Genomic DNA, 15,683 nt, shown 5'->3' with positions numbered 1-15,683 from the left:
CTAAAGGTACAGGAACAAATATAGACCTGCTGGCAGTATTTTTTTTTTAATTTTTTTTATGAAGCTTTCAGGCATTTCTGCCCTCAAAGAGCAAGACAGTTTATCAAATACACAAAGAACCAATTTCCCTGCATTATATACATTATGTACAATTGAGTGATCAGTTCCTTCATTGGGTTTTCCTTGTAAATGAGACTCTTCAATGTCAAAGTGAATGAAGAATATCTTCCATAAAATACCCAGCCAGCTCCTCAGCTGCAGTGTAGCCTCAGTGTCAGCCATTGGAAACTCCACAAGTAAAACAGAACTAACTTCTGCTTTTAACCTATCCCACTTAAACCATTTCATGACTAGCTTAAGGCTAATTTTGAAAAAAAAAAAAAAAAAAAAAGCAGTTTTTTAAAGTCTGTTTTTTCTCTTGTCTATCTGTCCATTTTTATGGACATCACACAGTAGCAAGTCTCTCTTTTGAGCTCTTAGTCTCTGAGGGCTGGATTTTTGTAGTGTCTTGTCGAGGTAATCCATAGAGGTAAATAGAAATACAGACGAGGAGAGCACCAAGGACAAAGGTAACAGCTGAAAGGAGATAAAATAGTTTAAATAAATACATTCATATAAGAAACATCCAGCAAGCCATGTAAGTTATAATATCTGAATGACAGTATTGAAGTTACCCAAAACTAAACAAGACAATAAGCTATTGATAAATCACAGCATTTAGCTTCATCCTCTGTCACTGGGATCTCTAGAGTGTTTACAATCCCCACACGGTTCCAGTTAGTCTCAGCAGGGTGGTGGTGGTCATAAAAGCAAGAGTGAAGCATCTCCTGCAGTCCCAGGTGCCATCTGTACAGGCTTACATTACAATAAACTTAATCATAAAAAGCCAGTGGATGTGATAAAGTAGCCTCTGATAATACCTTTTTTGCCTTGCCATGTCTAGACAGGGTTGTTAAGAAACTATTAATGAGGCTATCACAGAAAGTTTTGGTTTGATTCACGTTAACTGTCAAGAAAACACACTGCCCAAGTAAGTTTTTAAAATTCTATTCATCCCCTACTTCATGGTGCTCTTTTGCAACCAAACACTGATTATTTTCTCCTTATGCAAATTTTCCTTAAGTTTTGTCTCACTAATATTACATTAAAAAGCTAGGTTTTCCACCATTTTCCCACACCATCTTTGGATTAAGGTGGGAAACTACCCCCTACTAAACAGTAATGGACTGAGCAGGAGTGTTGGCCACAGTATCAGACACAGACTTGACTGGGGAGAAAATCCTTTGTAGTTGCAGAACAGCTCAGAGCCATCTGCTGCTTCCTCTCAAAGACATTCACCACATCAGTCAGTCATAACCCCAGCTGCTCTTTGACTTTCTCACATGGTGGTGTCCACAGCTGAGGAATGAAATTGGCACTGGCTGTACAAAAAATAATAACCCATTAACAGCAGTCCCAGGTACACAGCTGTATCACACACTAAACTGCACCAGAAAGTGATGCATGAAAATAAAGCTGTTTAAACCAGAAAGGTTCTTTCTGTTTGAAGTTGTAGATGCCTCTGAAAGAACAAAGCACCGATGCCTTTGAAAGCAGAGTCATCAAGCACTACAACAGGGACCGATGATGCATTAGTGCACAAGAGTCCTGGAGAAGACTTAAAGCTAAAACAAGAAAAACTGAAAGGGGGCATAAACGATGGCTTTGGTATGAGCTGTGTACAGCAGGCTGGGCAGGCAGGAAACATGCACAGCCATCAAATCAAAGGCAAAAAGGCACTTACTTATCTGGAGCCCGAAGAGGATGACTGATGCCACAGTAGAGAGAACAATGGCTGCCGCTGCAGAAAAGCCTTTCATGATGTTATCTGTGTACTTAACAACCACCGAGGTGTAGATGCCACCCACGCTGGCCAGAACTGGGAAGCAGATAAGGTGTTACCATAAGTACAGATGCAGTAGGTTACTCTGAAATGATGCATTTTACTCCACTAGTGTGCTCCTACTTTGGGCTACATTGTCCTAATTAGTGATTTAACAGATCATTCAGAGAAATGGGATGGCGTGGCATCCAGTAAATAACTAATTTAAATATTATCTACTTGCTAGTTCAATTATTTAGGCTGCTGTTTCAGCACAATTTTAAACTGAATTAGTGAACTTCCAAGAAAATTATACTGTTAAATAAAAACCCTCAAAACACAGTTGAGAGTGTGTCAGACTGAATTTGTAGCTTCCTGCAATCAGTTGTATCATTGTTAAAGAAGAAAAACAATGTCAGAAGACTAAAATCACAAGATACTTACAGATGACAAACCAGACGTAGTATGTGTAGCCATAGAAAAACCCTTTCTCAAGAACTTTGGCTCCATCTGACATGTACACAACAAATAAATTCACCACGATCCCAGATAAGTACAGCTGAATGTTCCTCACCCACAAGGAAGTATCTGAACTCTTTAACACCTTTTCAAAATAAACACCTGAAAAAAAACAAACAACAAAACAAAACCCCAAAAATATTTCAGTGAGAATAATGATTCATGGTTTATTGCATTTTAATACCAACCTCTTAGAGACAGCAAACTCTCAAGTTCACTATCCTTGGAAGACCACTGCTGAACACCAATGATGGATCCAGGGTTGGTCCCTCACTCCTCAAGGCTCAACCCTTGGCCCACTCAGAAGATGAAAAGACATCCCATGGGAGAACTTCACTGAAGTGGAGGGGCATTTTCCACCCTGTACAAACTCCTTTACATCTGTGTGAGCATGAATATGCTACAGCAAAGGGACTATGACTGTTCCTCTCTTACATTCTCAAGTACTTCACATTTGTAACTAACTTAGCCATCTAAGGAGTTACTGTTCTTTCACAAACTTTTGTTAATTGTTTCAATTAGGCTGTTAAGTTTAAGTGCAGTTAAAACCTTTAGGCCTAAACCATTGGCCAAGTCTGGGGCTAAATTCAGCAAATTTACTCTTTCCTATCTCTACCCTTTTTCAATCCACAGCCTCCAGGAAGATAATTTTACGTTGATTTTAGTTTTAAATTTATTTTAGTCCGATTTTTCTTGGGGAGCAAGGGAGGATCTGTATTACCTCAGTACTGAAGCTGAAAACTCAGGAGCTTTGTGCTGGCAGAGCACTTGGCAGAAACCACACCTTCAGGGGATTGATTACAAGAGCAAATCAAAACCGAGGCCTTCTGCTAATTGAAACTACAGGTTGATTTTGAGGAAGTGGAATTTGTTTTAATATAATGCTCTAGTTCTCAATGCCACATTGGAGAGCATTATTTTTATGCTTTGCATTACTGAAACTCCCCAAATACTTCTTCATTATACTAGTTGTGAGGCATTTGTCAGACTAAGAGGCAGACATTTGGCAAGGCCCTCACCACCTGCCTTTTTAACCATTGCTCACCCATTAGGACTCTGCCAAGCTTTGGAATTTCCTCCAAATCTCAAAACAAAGAGAGCAGTTGCAGGACTCTTACCAGCGACTTCCATGACCTTCTGGTGAGAGCTCTATTGACTAGAAGTTTATTGGTCATTAATATCACACACGATCATACAATATGAAAAAATAATATGAAACCAACAAAGGTGGCACAAAGATCTGTGTGTTAGAAGCCCTAGGCACACCCTACCCCCTCACCCCCCAAAATGCCCAAGTTAGCTTCAAGGAAGGCCTTGCTAGTCTTTTATTATTGAAAAATGCAATTTACAATTTAACAGAATACAGTGAGTATTTATGGTGTATAAATGAGAAGGCAGATTTATATTTCAGGGGTTCAAATAATTATAAAACCAAGGAAGTATGATATTATCTCATAAGAATATAAATTTGTGAAGTGTAAACAACAAACTAGCATTGTTAATGACTGCAGTCTTTAACCTAGAATTACCTTGAGATTTGTGCCCCCTGAGAAGACCCACAGAGCACAATGAGGTGTAATCAACATAACAGAAATTTGGCTTGAGTATGAACCATACTTGTAAATGTTATAAATGGAGAAAACAGTAGGCAAATCAATAAAACTATGTTTCTAGATTTGTGAATATACAATTCAAAAATCCACTAGGAGAGACGAAGGAAAGAATGGGGGCTGATTAGAAGAACTTACTCCTCAGAGCTGTTTTAAGTCACAAAGGATCTGCCCTTAAATTATCCCTTCAATGCTTTTAAAAGTATTGCTGGGGACCCAGATACTTGGAAATTATCACAGGATCAGCAATTTGAAGAAAAACTTCTTTTCCAACACTTAGTGACAAAAACACACGACCATTTTTTCATTTTGCTGGACTAATACAACACACTGTCAAACATGGTCAGTCCTGAAACTGGAGGTCTAACGGCAAAATAACTGCTTCATGTGAGCGTGGGAAGGAAGAACAGGAAGGGAATTTGAATAGAATTATGTTTTCAACATGTAAAGCCCCAAGGGCACAAGGAGCTCTGTGGATGAAACACACAGTCCCTTGCAGCTGCCCCAGACCTTCAGCTGTCAGCAAGGAAACCCAAGCTGCAATCTTTTGCAGGAGAAGAAAGCCCTTAGTGTCTCAAGCTGCCTGCATCAGCCTGTCAGTGCTCTGAATTTTGTAGCTCTTTGGAAGTACAGCTGTTGACCCACATTATCAGGGACAGCAGGAGTTTTAGGAAACTCTGAAGGCTGTATTTTGTCCTGTGGCTTGGGAGCATCTATTTAAATGAGGAAATTCATAACCTTCCAGGAAAAGCTGACTGAGCTCTAGTTTTATATTTCTGCTTCACAGTGCCCATTTCACTGAAACAACACCAAACAAGAATGACACTCTCCTCCTTTTCCTCCTCTACCCATCAGAATGTTTTTCCATGAGTAATATGCATCTATGCACAGCAGAAGATTGTTCTTGCATGATTTTACAGTACTAGAGGTGGGGGGTATTACCTTGTTTTTTTACAGAGGAGAGGGGAAGAATCCAGTTTACAGTCAGGAGAATGCCCCTGTGAGCCAAATTTCAAATTAACAAGTAATTGCATTTCTTTATTTCTGAGCACCAGTTCACTTGTCCTAAAGTTTTGGTGTCCTCCAGAAGCCAGAGAAAAAACTACACTGAGGGGAGACACTGGTTACAGAACAAATCAAAAATAAACAAAACCAAAAATCCTTCACTGAGTTTATCCAGGCTTCCTGTTACTAATCCACCTCTCTGCCTTCCTCATGCTCCCTCTATATCCCAGTTAGATTTTCCACCTACAGATCTATGGCAATGTGTATTTACCAGGCTTGAGCTGGTAGAAGAACTGAGCGAGGAGCCAGTTCCCCTTGTAAAAAAAATGCAAGTATTTCATGTGATCACCAATGGGGAGCTATTCACTGCAAAGTAAACTTTATAAAATTGATGTACATTAATTAAATGTACGCAGTGAGTCATTATGCTGCTCCCTGCAGTCTTATTCGCAGCATTTGAAAGACACTTCCACTTGCAAACAAGCCCTCTATGTTGCATCATGTAAAACCAATGGTACATGCCCCTATCATTTGCTTGACATGGGAGTAATCATGTTATGAATCTGCCATAATTACCAAAAGTAGAAGATAATTACGGGCAGAGGGAATAAGCTATTGGAGGAAGACAGTCAACAAATGTAGAATGTTCAGTTTTAAACACTGTGAGTCCTCCAGTCCTTTAGATGCAGCCCATGTACAGAAATAATATTGTACCTGCAAATCCTGAACACAACACTGCCACAGCAATCGCTCCAAACCCTAGCCATGGGTTCTGCTCCACCTGCAACATCAACCATTATTTTAAAAAAAGATACAACACTTCAGTCATTCACAACAATCACTTCCAAAGTGCTGTGGTTTGACTTCAGCCAGCAGCTAAGCACCACCCAGCTCCTCACTCATTTCCCCCAAGCCCCCCAGTGGGGAGAATAATTGAAAACAAAAGGTAAACTTTGTGGGTTGATATAAACTAAATCAATAAAATATATAACTAAATCAAAATAAAAACGACTAGTAATTCTAGTACAATTAACAAAAGGAGAGAGAGATATAAAACCTAAGAAAACTAAGTGATGCACAAGATAATTGATCACCATCTGCTAACAGATGTCCAGCCCACCCTGTAGCAGCAATGAGCCCCTCCTGGCCAAATTCCCTGATTTTCCATACTGGGTGTAATGTTCTATGGTATGGAATATCCTTCTGGCTTGTTCAGGTCAGCTGTCCTGGCCACGCTCCCTTCTGGTTTCTTTGTGCCACTTCTCACTGGCAGAGTAGGAGGTACTGAAAAGCTCTGGACTCATGGTTAAGCACTACTGAGCCATAACTAAAACACCAGTGTTACCAACATTGTTTTCATACTAAATCCAAAACACAGCAGTGAACCAGCTACTAGGAAGAATTTAATTCTATCCCAGCCAAAACCAGGGCAGAGAGCTACTTCATTAAGTAGAGCAGAATTATTAGTATTTCACTGCCCAGTATTACATGCTGCTCTAGGGCTGTCCCTCAGATCAGCTCAGTGTAGCAGTATAGGTGTTTCACTTTCTGTGGGTATTCTCACAGCACTCAGAGGCACTGCCTACTTGGCTGTGGCCAGTACTCCCAGAGGCATGACCCACCTTTCCCACTAATCCAGCTGGGCAGCAGCTATGACCTAACAAACAGAGGACACTTGTTTCTCCCTACAACAGTATTAGGTCAGTGCCTCTGAAGGGTGTGTTTAAATGACATACCCACACTGTGCTGAGGTTTCACTCTGAATTCCTCCCAGTGCTTTGATTCCAAATTCTCTGTTCCAGCAATTACAGTGTTACTAAGGCCAACTGCTGGAAACAATCTATTACTCAGACACTCCTAGGATGGTGCATTAGGCTGTGGTAATTTATACTAATTATAGCAATCAGCTGCTTTTCCAACAAGTGAGATCGGAACAATACCAAAAGCAATACTTCCTGAACTGGTACACAACAAAGTGAAAGATCAAGGATCATTTACTCTTTATCTGAAGAGACAAAATATTGACTCTTACCTGTACTTTTGTAGCCTGAGCAGGCTCCCACTGAACAAGGGTAACACCAACACACAGCATGAAGACAGAAAACCACTGCAACTTACTAAGGGTACGGTTCAGCATCAGGACCGTACATAAAGCTGTACAAGGGATCTTCAACTGGTACGTCACCTGAAAAAGATGGGAATGTAGTGTAGAGGACATGGTTTTATAAAGTCCTCCAAAACAAGAAGATAAAACAGAAAATTCAACTACAGATTTTTATATTCATTGATTTATATTCATTGATTTCCTACAGATCCATTGCCAGCTACAACAAAGTGAATTTGAAGTGACTCTAGCAGTGAGTGGCTTAGCTCAGAAAGCCAGAAGTCTGCAGCAGTGTCTGCTCTGGATAGAACAAAGCACAGTTTACCTTTCAACACTGAGGCTGAACAGAGTGCTGTGTGCCAGGCAGATACCTGACACACATGCATCATAAACCAGAAAAGAGAAATATATTTCCAGCTCTGTTACTGACAGAAACCTGTATTACCTGGTAGACTGCAGCATCCAAGTTGCTAAGTGCCACGAATGCCATATTGTTCTGGAGAGCGTACACCAGAGATGGAACACTTAACTTCAGCAATTCTTTAGGACTTCCAAATACATTTTCTTTTAAAGATGTCATTAACCTTGTCAGACTTCCAGTTTCTCTGCAAAATAAAATATTAGCATAACAGAGGGCATTCCTAAACTGGTACTTTAAAACAGAAATCAAATCAAGGAATCCCTTGGGAAGGCTGAAAATTTGTTCTCCGCAATGTATTTTCTGCTCATATAAGAAAGAAAAAATTAACTGGCAAAAAACAAGCGAGGTTTTTGACAAATAGTCCCAAAGGTGAGAGAGACATTCTGGAATCAGGAAGCTGGATGCATTTACGTGTAGCAGTGTGTCAATACAGGCAGTGGAACAGAAGGCTGTTGTTCACATCTCCCCTTTTTTACCGGGCATTAGTGGTTGCATGTGATGACAAATGCCCATGATTTTCCAGATCCCCTTTAAACTGGGCCTCACAGTACAGTCAAAAAAGGATTGTATCCTTGCATACTACTTACCTACAAAAACCTCTTATTCCTCAGTCAGCCATGGGTTCTCACTCTCACTTGTGCTGTGGGAGACGCTGGATCAGCACCAGCACACACATGAAGAGGTCTGACAGGTGTGTGGGGACTCCTGTCCCTGTCTTTGCATTTCACACCTCTCCTTCAAGTAATTACAGTGTGTGACAGAGCAGGCAGTGGGGAAGAATGTGTTGCTGCTGGCTGCTTTTGCAGTTTCCAGCTTTTCACAGCTGCCCTCTGCATTACTGGTTCTCCTTTATCACTTGTACATCAATCTGACATTTGCTGCTTACTTGTTGCTGCTGCTCCAGTCCTCTTCTTCCCAGTTCTCTCACAGCTCCCCTTTCCAATCTTCTCTCTCTTAGCACTGACAAATACCAACATCCAAAATCCTTCCTGTCCCCTCCCACAGGCCTTGCAACTCACAAACTGTACTGCTCTTAAATTTAACTCTCCTTATGGTTCTATTGCACACTTGTATGAATAAATACCTTTAACCACATTGTTTCAGCGTATTTTTCTTTCCTGATCAACCCCTGACTCTGTACTCCAGTTGTTAAACTTTTCCTCTCCAAAGATTTACAGATTTTAGCCTCTCGTGATCCTTGCATCCAAATTTTTCTCCTTCCTTGCCTTCTTCCCTACTTGCACCAAACATATAGTTCCTTTTCTTGTTGTTTTTTTTTTCCCCTCTGTAGGGAGAGCAGTCTTTATACACGCAGCTGCAAGGGATTCTTTTTGTATTTTTCTATAACAGAAAGCACACACAAAAAACCAGACATGTCTGGCCACAGAGAACAACCATGACAAGAAAATCCATGGACAAGTAGCAAAAAGTGAAGCTTGCAATACAAGAAAGAAGAAAAGTTCATGCTACAGCTCACCATGGTTAATTGCACTAGATAGGGAACTGTATCAAATGTTAGAAGTCATTGATATTATGGGCAAATTTTGTTGATTTGTTCCATTTCTGAATGTATATTACATTCTCTGGGGCTGGGAGATAAGATGTACAAGAAAATTGGGTAATAACCAAGTACAGCTGGACTAAAGTGCTTCTATCTCAAATGTCTAACTGAAAATAAAATATATTTAGCATATAGTTCTACTCTATGAAAATAAGAAGTAAAAAAATATACCACACAGCAATAACTTCTTTTCATTGATATTAAGGTGGGCTGTCAAACTAGAAAATAATATTTAAACTATACCTGCTTCTGTTCCAGACATGCTCGGTGAATTTGCTGATCACATTTTTAAAGTCACAGCAGCAATATTAGCTTCTGCCTACTTTGACTTCTAGAATCAAATTTCACCAATGAACAATAAGTGTCTAATAATCACCATCTTCCCCTTTAGTTTTTGAGAACAAGATGAACTATCTAATAGTTCATCTGTGCAATGGATGTGCTTTCTGGAGCATGCATTTACCAAGAATCTCCAACTGTAAGTTGAATTCAGTACATGGCCAAAAAATAACTTAAAGCAAACCTCCATGTACAGCTGATAATGCGCAATTAGGTCCCCAAAGAAGTATGCTGCAAGATCAAACTAGAAAATAAAAAAATTATCTAGCTTGAATTCAGCTTTCTTGATGTTAATCTAGGTTAGAATTTTAAAACATAATGAATTTTGTTTGTAGACTGGTTCAGGTTGGAAGAGACCCTAAGACCATTCTTGTTCTAACCTTCCTGCCTTGGGACACTTTCCACTGGACAAGTTGCTCCAAGCCCCATCTAGCCTGGTCTTGAACACTTCCAGGATGGGGCATATACCACATCTCTGGGCAGCCTATTCCAGAGATTCACCACCCTCACACTAAAGAATTTATTCCTAATATCTCTATCTACTTTCTTTCACTTTAAAGCCATTTTCCCTTCCATAAATTTATTACCTCATTGACAAAGCCAATCCCTAGGTATGAAGAGGTGAGAGATACTAATAACTATCAGTTATGCAATAGAAAAATACATTTGCTAGAAAAGCTGAAGTTAAAACTAGAGTTTGCTAAACAGCTCTGCTTTTCTTCATCCATTGCTAAGTAGTTATGTACCAGCTAAGAATGTAGCAAATGCAATTACCAGATGGTGAACAGGACTTTAAATAAGCATGAGAAATAGAGAGTACACTTGAGTTAGCAATTAACACAGCTTAAACTATCATAAGCTTCTCTTTTGAAGATGATTCCTTGGCGTTCATCCATTCAATGTGCCCTCCAGGAAACGCCTTAAGAGTAAACAGTGAAGGCATCACGTAATATTGTGTAAGAAAACAAATTGGGCAGCTGGAACAGTGGGAGAGTTGCACTCTAGTATCCTGTATACTGAAATTACCAACACTGTCTCTTTCAAAAAGAAGGTACCCACACAAATGTTTGCAGCTGTACAGTAAAAACAGATGGTACTCTGTTACTGAAGTACAAAGGCACCTTGCCTTGGATGAGACAAATTGGTTAGGATTTAAAACTGAAGGAAGCTGTAAAGGAGACACAGAAATAAGCTGGAATTGATGCTGTTCAGCATATTCATAAGTGATCTGAAAGGGGAGGTTACTAGAAAGTTGGCAACTTTTGGACCCACCAGCATGCCAGACATACCCACCAGCATACCAAGGAGAGGTGAGCATGGACTGATGAATGGCGTCTGCTGGTGCCCATCTCTCCCTCAGCTATGGAGAGAAAAAACCCCATCAGCTGACCAGATCAGAATAGACATCATAACCTCCAAAACAGCTCAGTGAATCTGATTCTTCCCATTTTAATTGGTAAATAAGGCTCAGGTGTCAATAAATGAGAAAGAACCATAGGAAATTACTCTGCTGCACTAGGTGTACTATAAACAGCCTGGGTCCCAGGTGCACAAGATTTGACAAATTACACACACAGGTGAGGCTACCCAGAGGTCCCTCACTATTGGGCAGCGTGGGCTGCTACGGTCTCCAGAGAGCCAGTGAGATCCTCATTGGTCACAACAGTGACAATCACAGAACCATGTGTCAACAGAGTCACTTCTGCCAGCATTTTGTGCTGACAGAGTGAGAAGCCCAGGGTACGCGAAAAGAAAAATAGAAATTCCTCACTGGTCACACCTGCCTTGTCTAACACATTTCATTTAATGAAAGGTTAAAAAAAACCAAAAAGGCAGTTTGTCACAGTTGCCTTAGCAAATTAAAATATTGTCTCACATCTAAAGCAAGCAAAACACCATTTGTATGTTAAGAGGAAAGGAACAGATGAAAATCTGAAGTACATCATGTGACTCCATGATCCTCTAGCACATAACAGCCAGTCTTCTGATGTACCACAAGCCACAAAGAGAAACATCTACCACAGCAGCAAGCACTGGGCTTTGGAAAAGTCCAGAATTTACATATAAAGATTCTCCCTAGGAAGGATGTAGCACAGGGAAGCTGAGAGAAAAGGCAGCAGACTGATAGTCTCCCTACTTGAGATGCTCATGCATGAACTAAAGTTCTAGTGCTTAGTAGCAGTCTGGGATTACAGAAACTAATATTTTTTTGATCACAGTCATTTAGAATTGATTTACAGATTATTAGAGACAGCAAACTGCCTGTCTGTAACATTTTTTGGGAAAATTTATTAGTAGGAACATTACAATTTTATGTAACTCAAAGGATGATGGCTTACAGCAGATGATGAAAACCCAACTTTCAACTACACCAACATTTTAAAGACCCAAAATATCGTGGATAATCCATGCTGACACTCTGAACTGTGATTCCAAAGCATACAAAAATAGAAAATACACAGAAAGGACACACCTGCATATTGTGCTGTATACAAAGCAGTTTCAGGTGATGAAGACTCACAAGCTCTAACCTGCTCTAAAATTACCCTTCCACAGCACAATTATCCAGCCACATTTTCAAACATACTTGCACTTCAGCACCCCAGAATCTGAGGTTAGAAGCAAGGACTGGTTTTCAAAATACTGATCAGCACTCCCACACTTACTTAGCCAGGATGCCCACGCTCAGGACCAACTTGATAACTTCAGTGACACACACAGCCGTTGTTGAAAAGTAGAGCTCTGTCCCCACTGTCCTGGTGTACCGCAGTGCCACCGTGTACGTGGCAGCAACCAGGGTCATCACCGTGAGGCAGTACAGCTTGAACAGTAAGCTGACATTTTCTGAAACAAAACAGAGGAGACAACTCAGCCTGATCCCCATTTTAATTCATTTAAGAACTGAAACAGTGTGTTCTCCAGCTGGAGGGATGTATCAAACACCACTGTGTCAGCAGACAATAATTATAATGCTAGGAAACACTTTCCAAAAAAGGTTTTAGTTAAATTTTACAGCCTTCTCAAAGAAGCTTTTACAGGAGCTCCAAGTGTTTGAAAGTAAGATGCTCTCTTGCCTTTGTAATCATCCTTCATTCTAGCAAAAATTAATCATACATTAATATTTATCTAATAACAATCAAAAAGTCTTTCTATGCTTTCCTGCTCTGTAGCTGACAGTAGGCGTTCGCTCTGAAATGTCAGCGGATCCTCTTCATGTCATGTACTGCACTCTGACACAAAGAGCATTGGCAGGCTAGCGAAATCAGAGAGGAAAAGTTCAGTATCAGCAAAGAAATCGAGCAAATCTTAATAAATAAGGCAGCATGACCTTCAGCTCTATTTTCCACCTAAGTTAGTAAAAGAAGATTTTGCTTTGAATGGTGATGAGACTTCACACAAAGTGCTTTCTTGAAAAATTCCCTGTAGAAAGGTTGAAGGTTAAGGCTCTTCCAGTAAATTAAACCACACAAGGACTGTGTATCATTTGTGTAATCCCCTCTGTCTCCCCACTGCTATACTCCTACAATAGTAGCAGTACCTGTAACAGTTTTGACCTGGACCAACTACTATCCTGCAAAATTTAGTAGTTAGCCTGTCCAAGATCTCCTGGCACAAGGCAGTTTTCCATCCATCTGCACTCCTCTAAGGCCTGAGAGTTCTATCAGGCCACTCCAGTGCATTCCCAGGTCAGGGAATGGCTAACCCTGCATCTGAACCAGCAAAGAGAACAGCACACAACTCCAAATGGGTTTCTCTGCACAAAGGCAAGACCCAACACAAGACATCAGAAAATGTGCAGTTTCTACAAAATCCTTTTTCAAACTGGGAGGTTGTTATGTTTGGCATCTCTCTGGTGAGTATTGGTCATCCAGCACCACCTTTGGGACCACTGTCATGTTCTAAATATACTAAAGAAATGTGTTTTAATTGGTGTTTGTGTTCCTCTGCTGATTAGGGAACAAGATACAGGATAAGTAGTTTTGTAATAACTTTGCTCATTTAATAAAAGGAATGAGTTGCTGAATCCAGTGCGACCAATACTTTGGTTCATGTCTCTTTTAAGTTAGAGATGTCTTCAATTGCATAACATTTCTGCAAGGTACAGTTAATACCTCCTGCCACTGCAATCATTTAAATTAGCTACTTCCTTATAGATAACAATCTTACCCACGTCAGTAACCACTTTTAAAAGGTAGAGCCAATTAGTTTTTGGACTAACAATGCTTAGAAAAGACTTACAAGATGTAACCTATTTTTAAATTAAACTTGGATTGTGGAGAGGGAATCCAAGGGCATAACAACCAGGAAATATAATTAACCCCATCTGGTTTTACAAAAACATATCTTCTTATGATGTTTCAGTGCTGATAGAAATTATATTAATTCTGTGATTTGACACACGAAGATTTAAGCCTATGCACCACCAAACTAAAGATAAACTTAATCCTTCCCTCTATTAACTACTCTTAAAAAAAACCCCAAAAATGAAAAAGCCCCAATTTGGCAGTGGTTTGGAAACTTGGGTAAACTGACTGCAGCAAGACATAACAAATGTAGTATCTAGACTAGATAGTTCCAGCATTATGTAAAAAGTTAATTCTTTTGTAATTATTTTCAGCCTGGATATTTCTTCAGCCTGGCTCATACATCTGCATCAGTACCAGTGCAGGGAGGGGAACAGAAGAAAGCATAGCTGGGGCACGCTGATAAATCTGAACTTATACACGCCTAAGGAAGAGCTGGAAGAGGCTTTTGTTTTTTCGCAGTACACCCCACCTGGATGGAATGAATTCTGGCAAAAAGGGACCAGACAGGCCCAAAGCCTCAGGATACAAGTGCAGGCCTCCCACACACCTCCATGGCTCATCAGGGCTCTGCCAGGGCTCCTGGAAGGCAGCCCCGGGCCAAGCCTGGCATGGGAGCAGAGCCTGCCAGGTTATCCGGGGCGGCAGGCGCCTGGCACTCACTGCTGGGCGCTCCTCCCTCACCCTTCCAAGCCCCTCGGCCCTGCCAAGCCGCTGCCGGGATCTGGGGAGCCCTGGGCAAGGCCCTCCATGGGGAGCTGGACGAGGGGCAGGCGGCGCCTTCCTGGCAGATTTAAGCCCTCATGGCTTGCCCGAGGCTCTGGCTTCGGGAGAGTGTGGCCTCTGGCCTCCTTGTACACAGTCACTGAGAATCGGGGAATCAATTAGGTTGGAAAAGACGCCTGGTGTCATGGAGTCTGACCTATGACCAACCACCAAGGCAACTACACCGTGCCACGTCCAGTCTTTCCTTAAACACCTCCAGGGATGGTGACTGCACCACCTTCCTGGGCAGTCCATTCCAGCACCTAACCACCCGTTCTGTGAAGAAATTCCTCCTGATGTCCAACCTCAACACACTCCAATAGGCACCTGGGTGCGGCAGCGTTTCCAGGGACACCTGCGGCGCCCACATGGTGGGTGCAGGGGATGTCCCTGTGCCCCGACCGCCTGCGGCCCGGCAGAAGGCCCAGAGGTCCTTCAGACGCTCCCAGAGGGGAACCGGCGGCGGGGGAGACGCGAGCTGGCTGAGGCGGCAAGCCCCGTACCGGGAGCACCGGCCGCCCACACGCCGGGGACGCAGCGGTGCCACACGGCGCTGAGAAGCTCCCGGGCGGCAGGAGGAGAGCGGGAGGGCGGGAAAGCAGGCGGGGAGAGCCCCTCCCCAGCGCGACCCCGCGGCCCCGCGTAGCCCCTTCCCCCCCTTCGCTCCCGCGGTGGTGGCGCCCGGTGCCACAGCTCCCAGCGGGGAGGACAGTTCCACTCCCTCTGGCAGGGGGGAGGCCGGGGTAGTCTGCACGCTGGTCGCGCCTCCTCTTTGGGAAGCGGGCGGGAATTGTCCCCGTTCTCCGGCCGTGCGGCCCACCGGGAGCCGCGGGACCCGCCGGGCGCCCCTCGCCGCCGTCCTCACCTTTCGGAGCCGACATGGTGCTCGCCGAAGGCTCCAGGACCGCCGGGCCGGAGCCGCCCGCCGTGCCCCGCCGCTCCTCCCATCGCACCATAGAGTGCGGAGCGGCCGCCCAGAGCGCCCCGCCGCCCGCGCCCAACCATCGAGTCGAGCTCCGTCCCGCCTGGATATCCTGGAGAGCATCCTGCTCCACCCGGCCGCAGTTCGGAGCTGTTTCATTGGCAGCAAACATCCAGGAATTTCACACACGTTATTTCTCATTGCCAGGAGTAAGCTCGTAGCTACCGACACATTTCTGCTGCGACAAAACCGAGATGGAGGTTACAGTTGTA

At 42.6% G+C, this 15,683-nt stretch overlaps 1 protein-coding gene across 1 annotated transcript; it reads right to left on the bottom strand.

Annotated features, from left to right (window-relative positions):
* Positions 1–8: 8 nt before the first annotated feature.
* Positions 9–15,658, bottom strand: SLC35A1 (solute carrier family 35 member A1). Its single transcript, XM_056487823.1, has 8 exons — positions 15,355–15,658; positions 12,087–12,264; positions 7,545–7,704; positions 7,028–7,180; positions 5,710–5,776; positions 2,306–2,482; positions 1,784–1,918; positions 9–576 (listed from the first exon to the last, which is right to left on the bottom strand). The coding sequence occupies exons 1-8, from the start codon at positions 15,581–15,583 to the stop codon at positions 446–448; spliced, it is 1,230 nt and encodes a 409-aa protein (XP_056343798.1). The 5' UTR covers positions 15,584–15,658; the 3' UTR covers positions 9–445.
* Positions 15,659–15,683: the final 25 nt, after the last annotated feature.

Source organism: Oenanthe melanoleuca, chromosome 3, assembly GCF_029582105.1.
Source record: "Oenanthe melanoleuca isolate GR-GAL-2019-014 chromosome 3, OMel1.0, whole genome shotgun sequence".
NCBI classification, from domain to species: Eukaryota; Metazoa; Chordata; class Aves; order Passeriformes; family Muscicapidae; genus Oenanthe; species Oenanthe melanoleuca.
The sequence above is the reverse complement of the archived record's forward strand: the minus strand, read 5'-3'. Positions and strand labels throughout refer to the sequence as shown.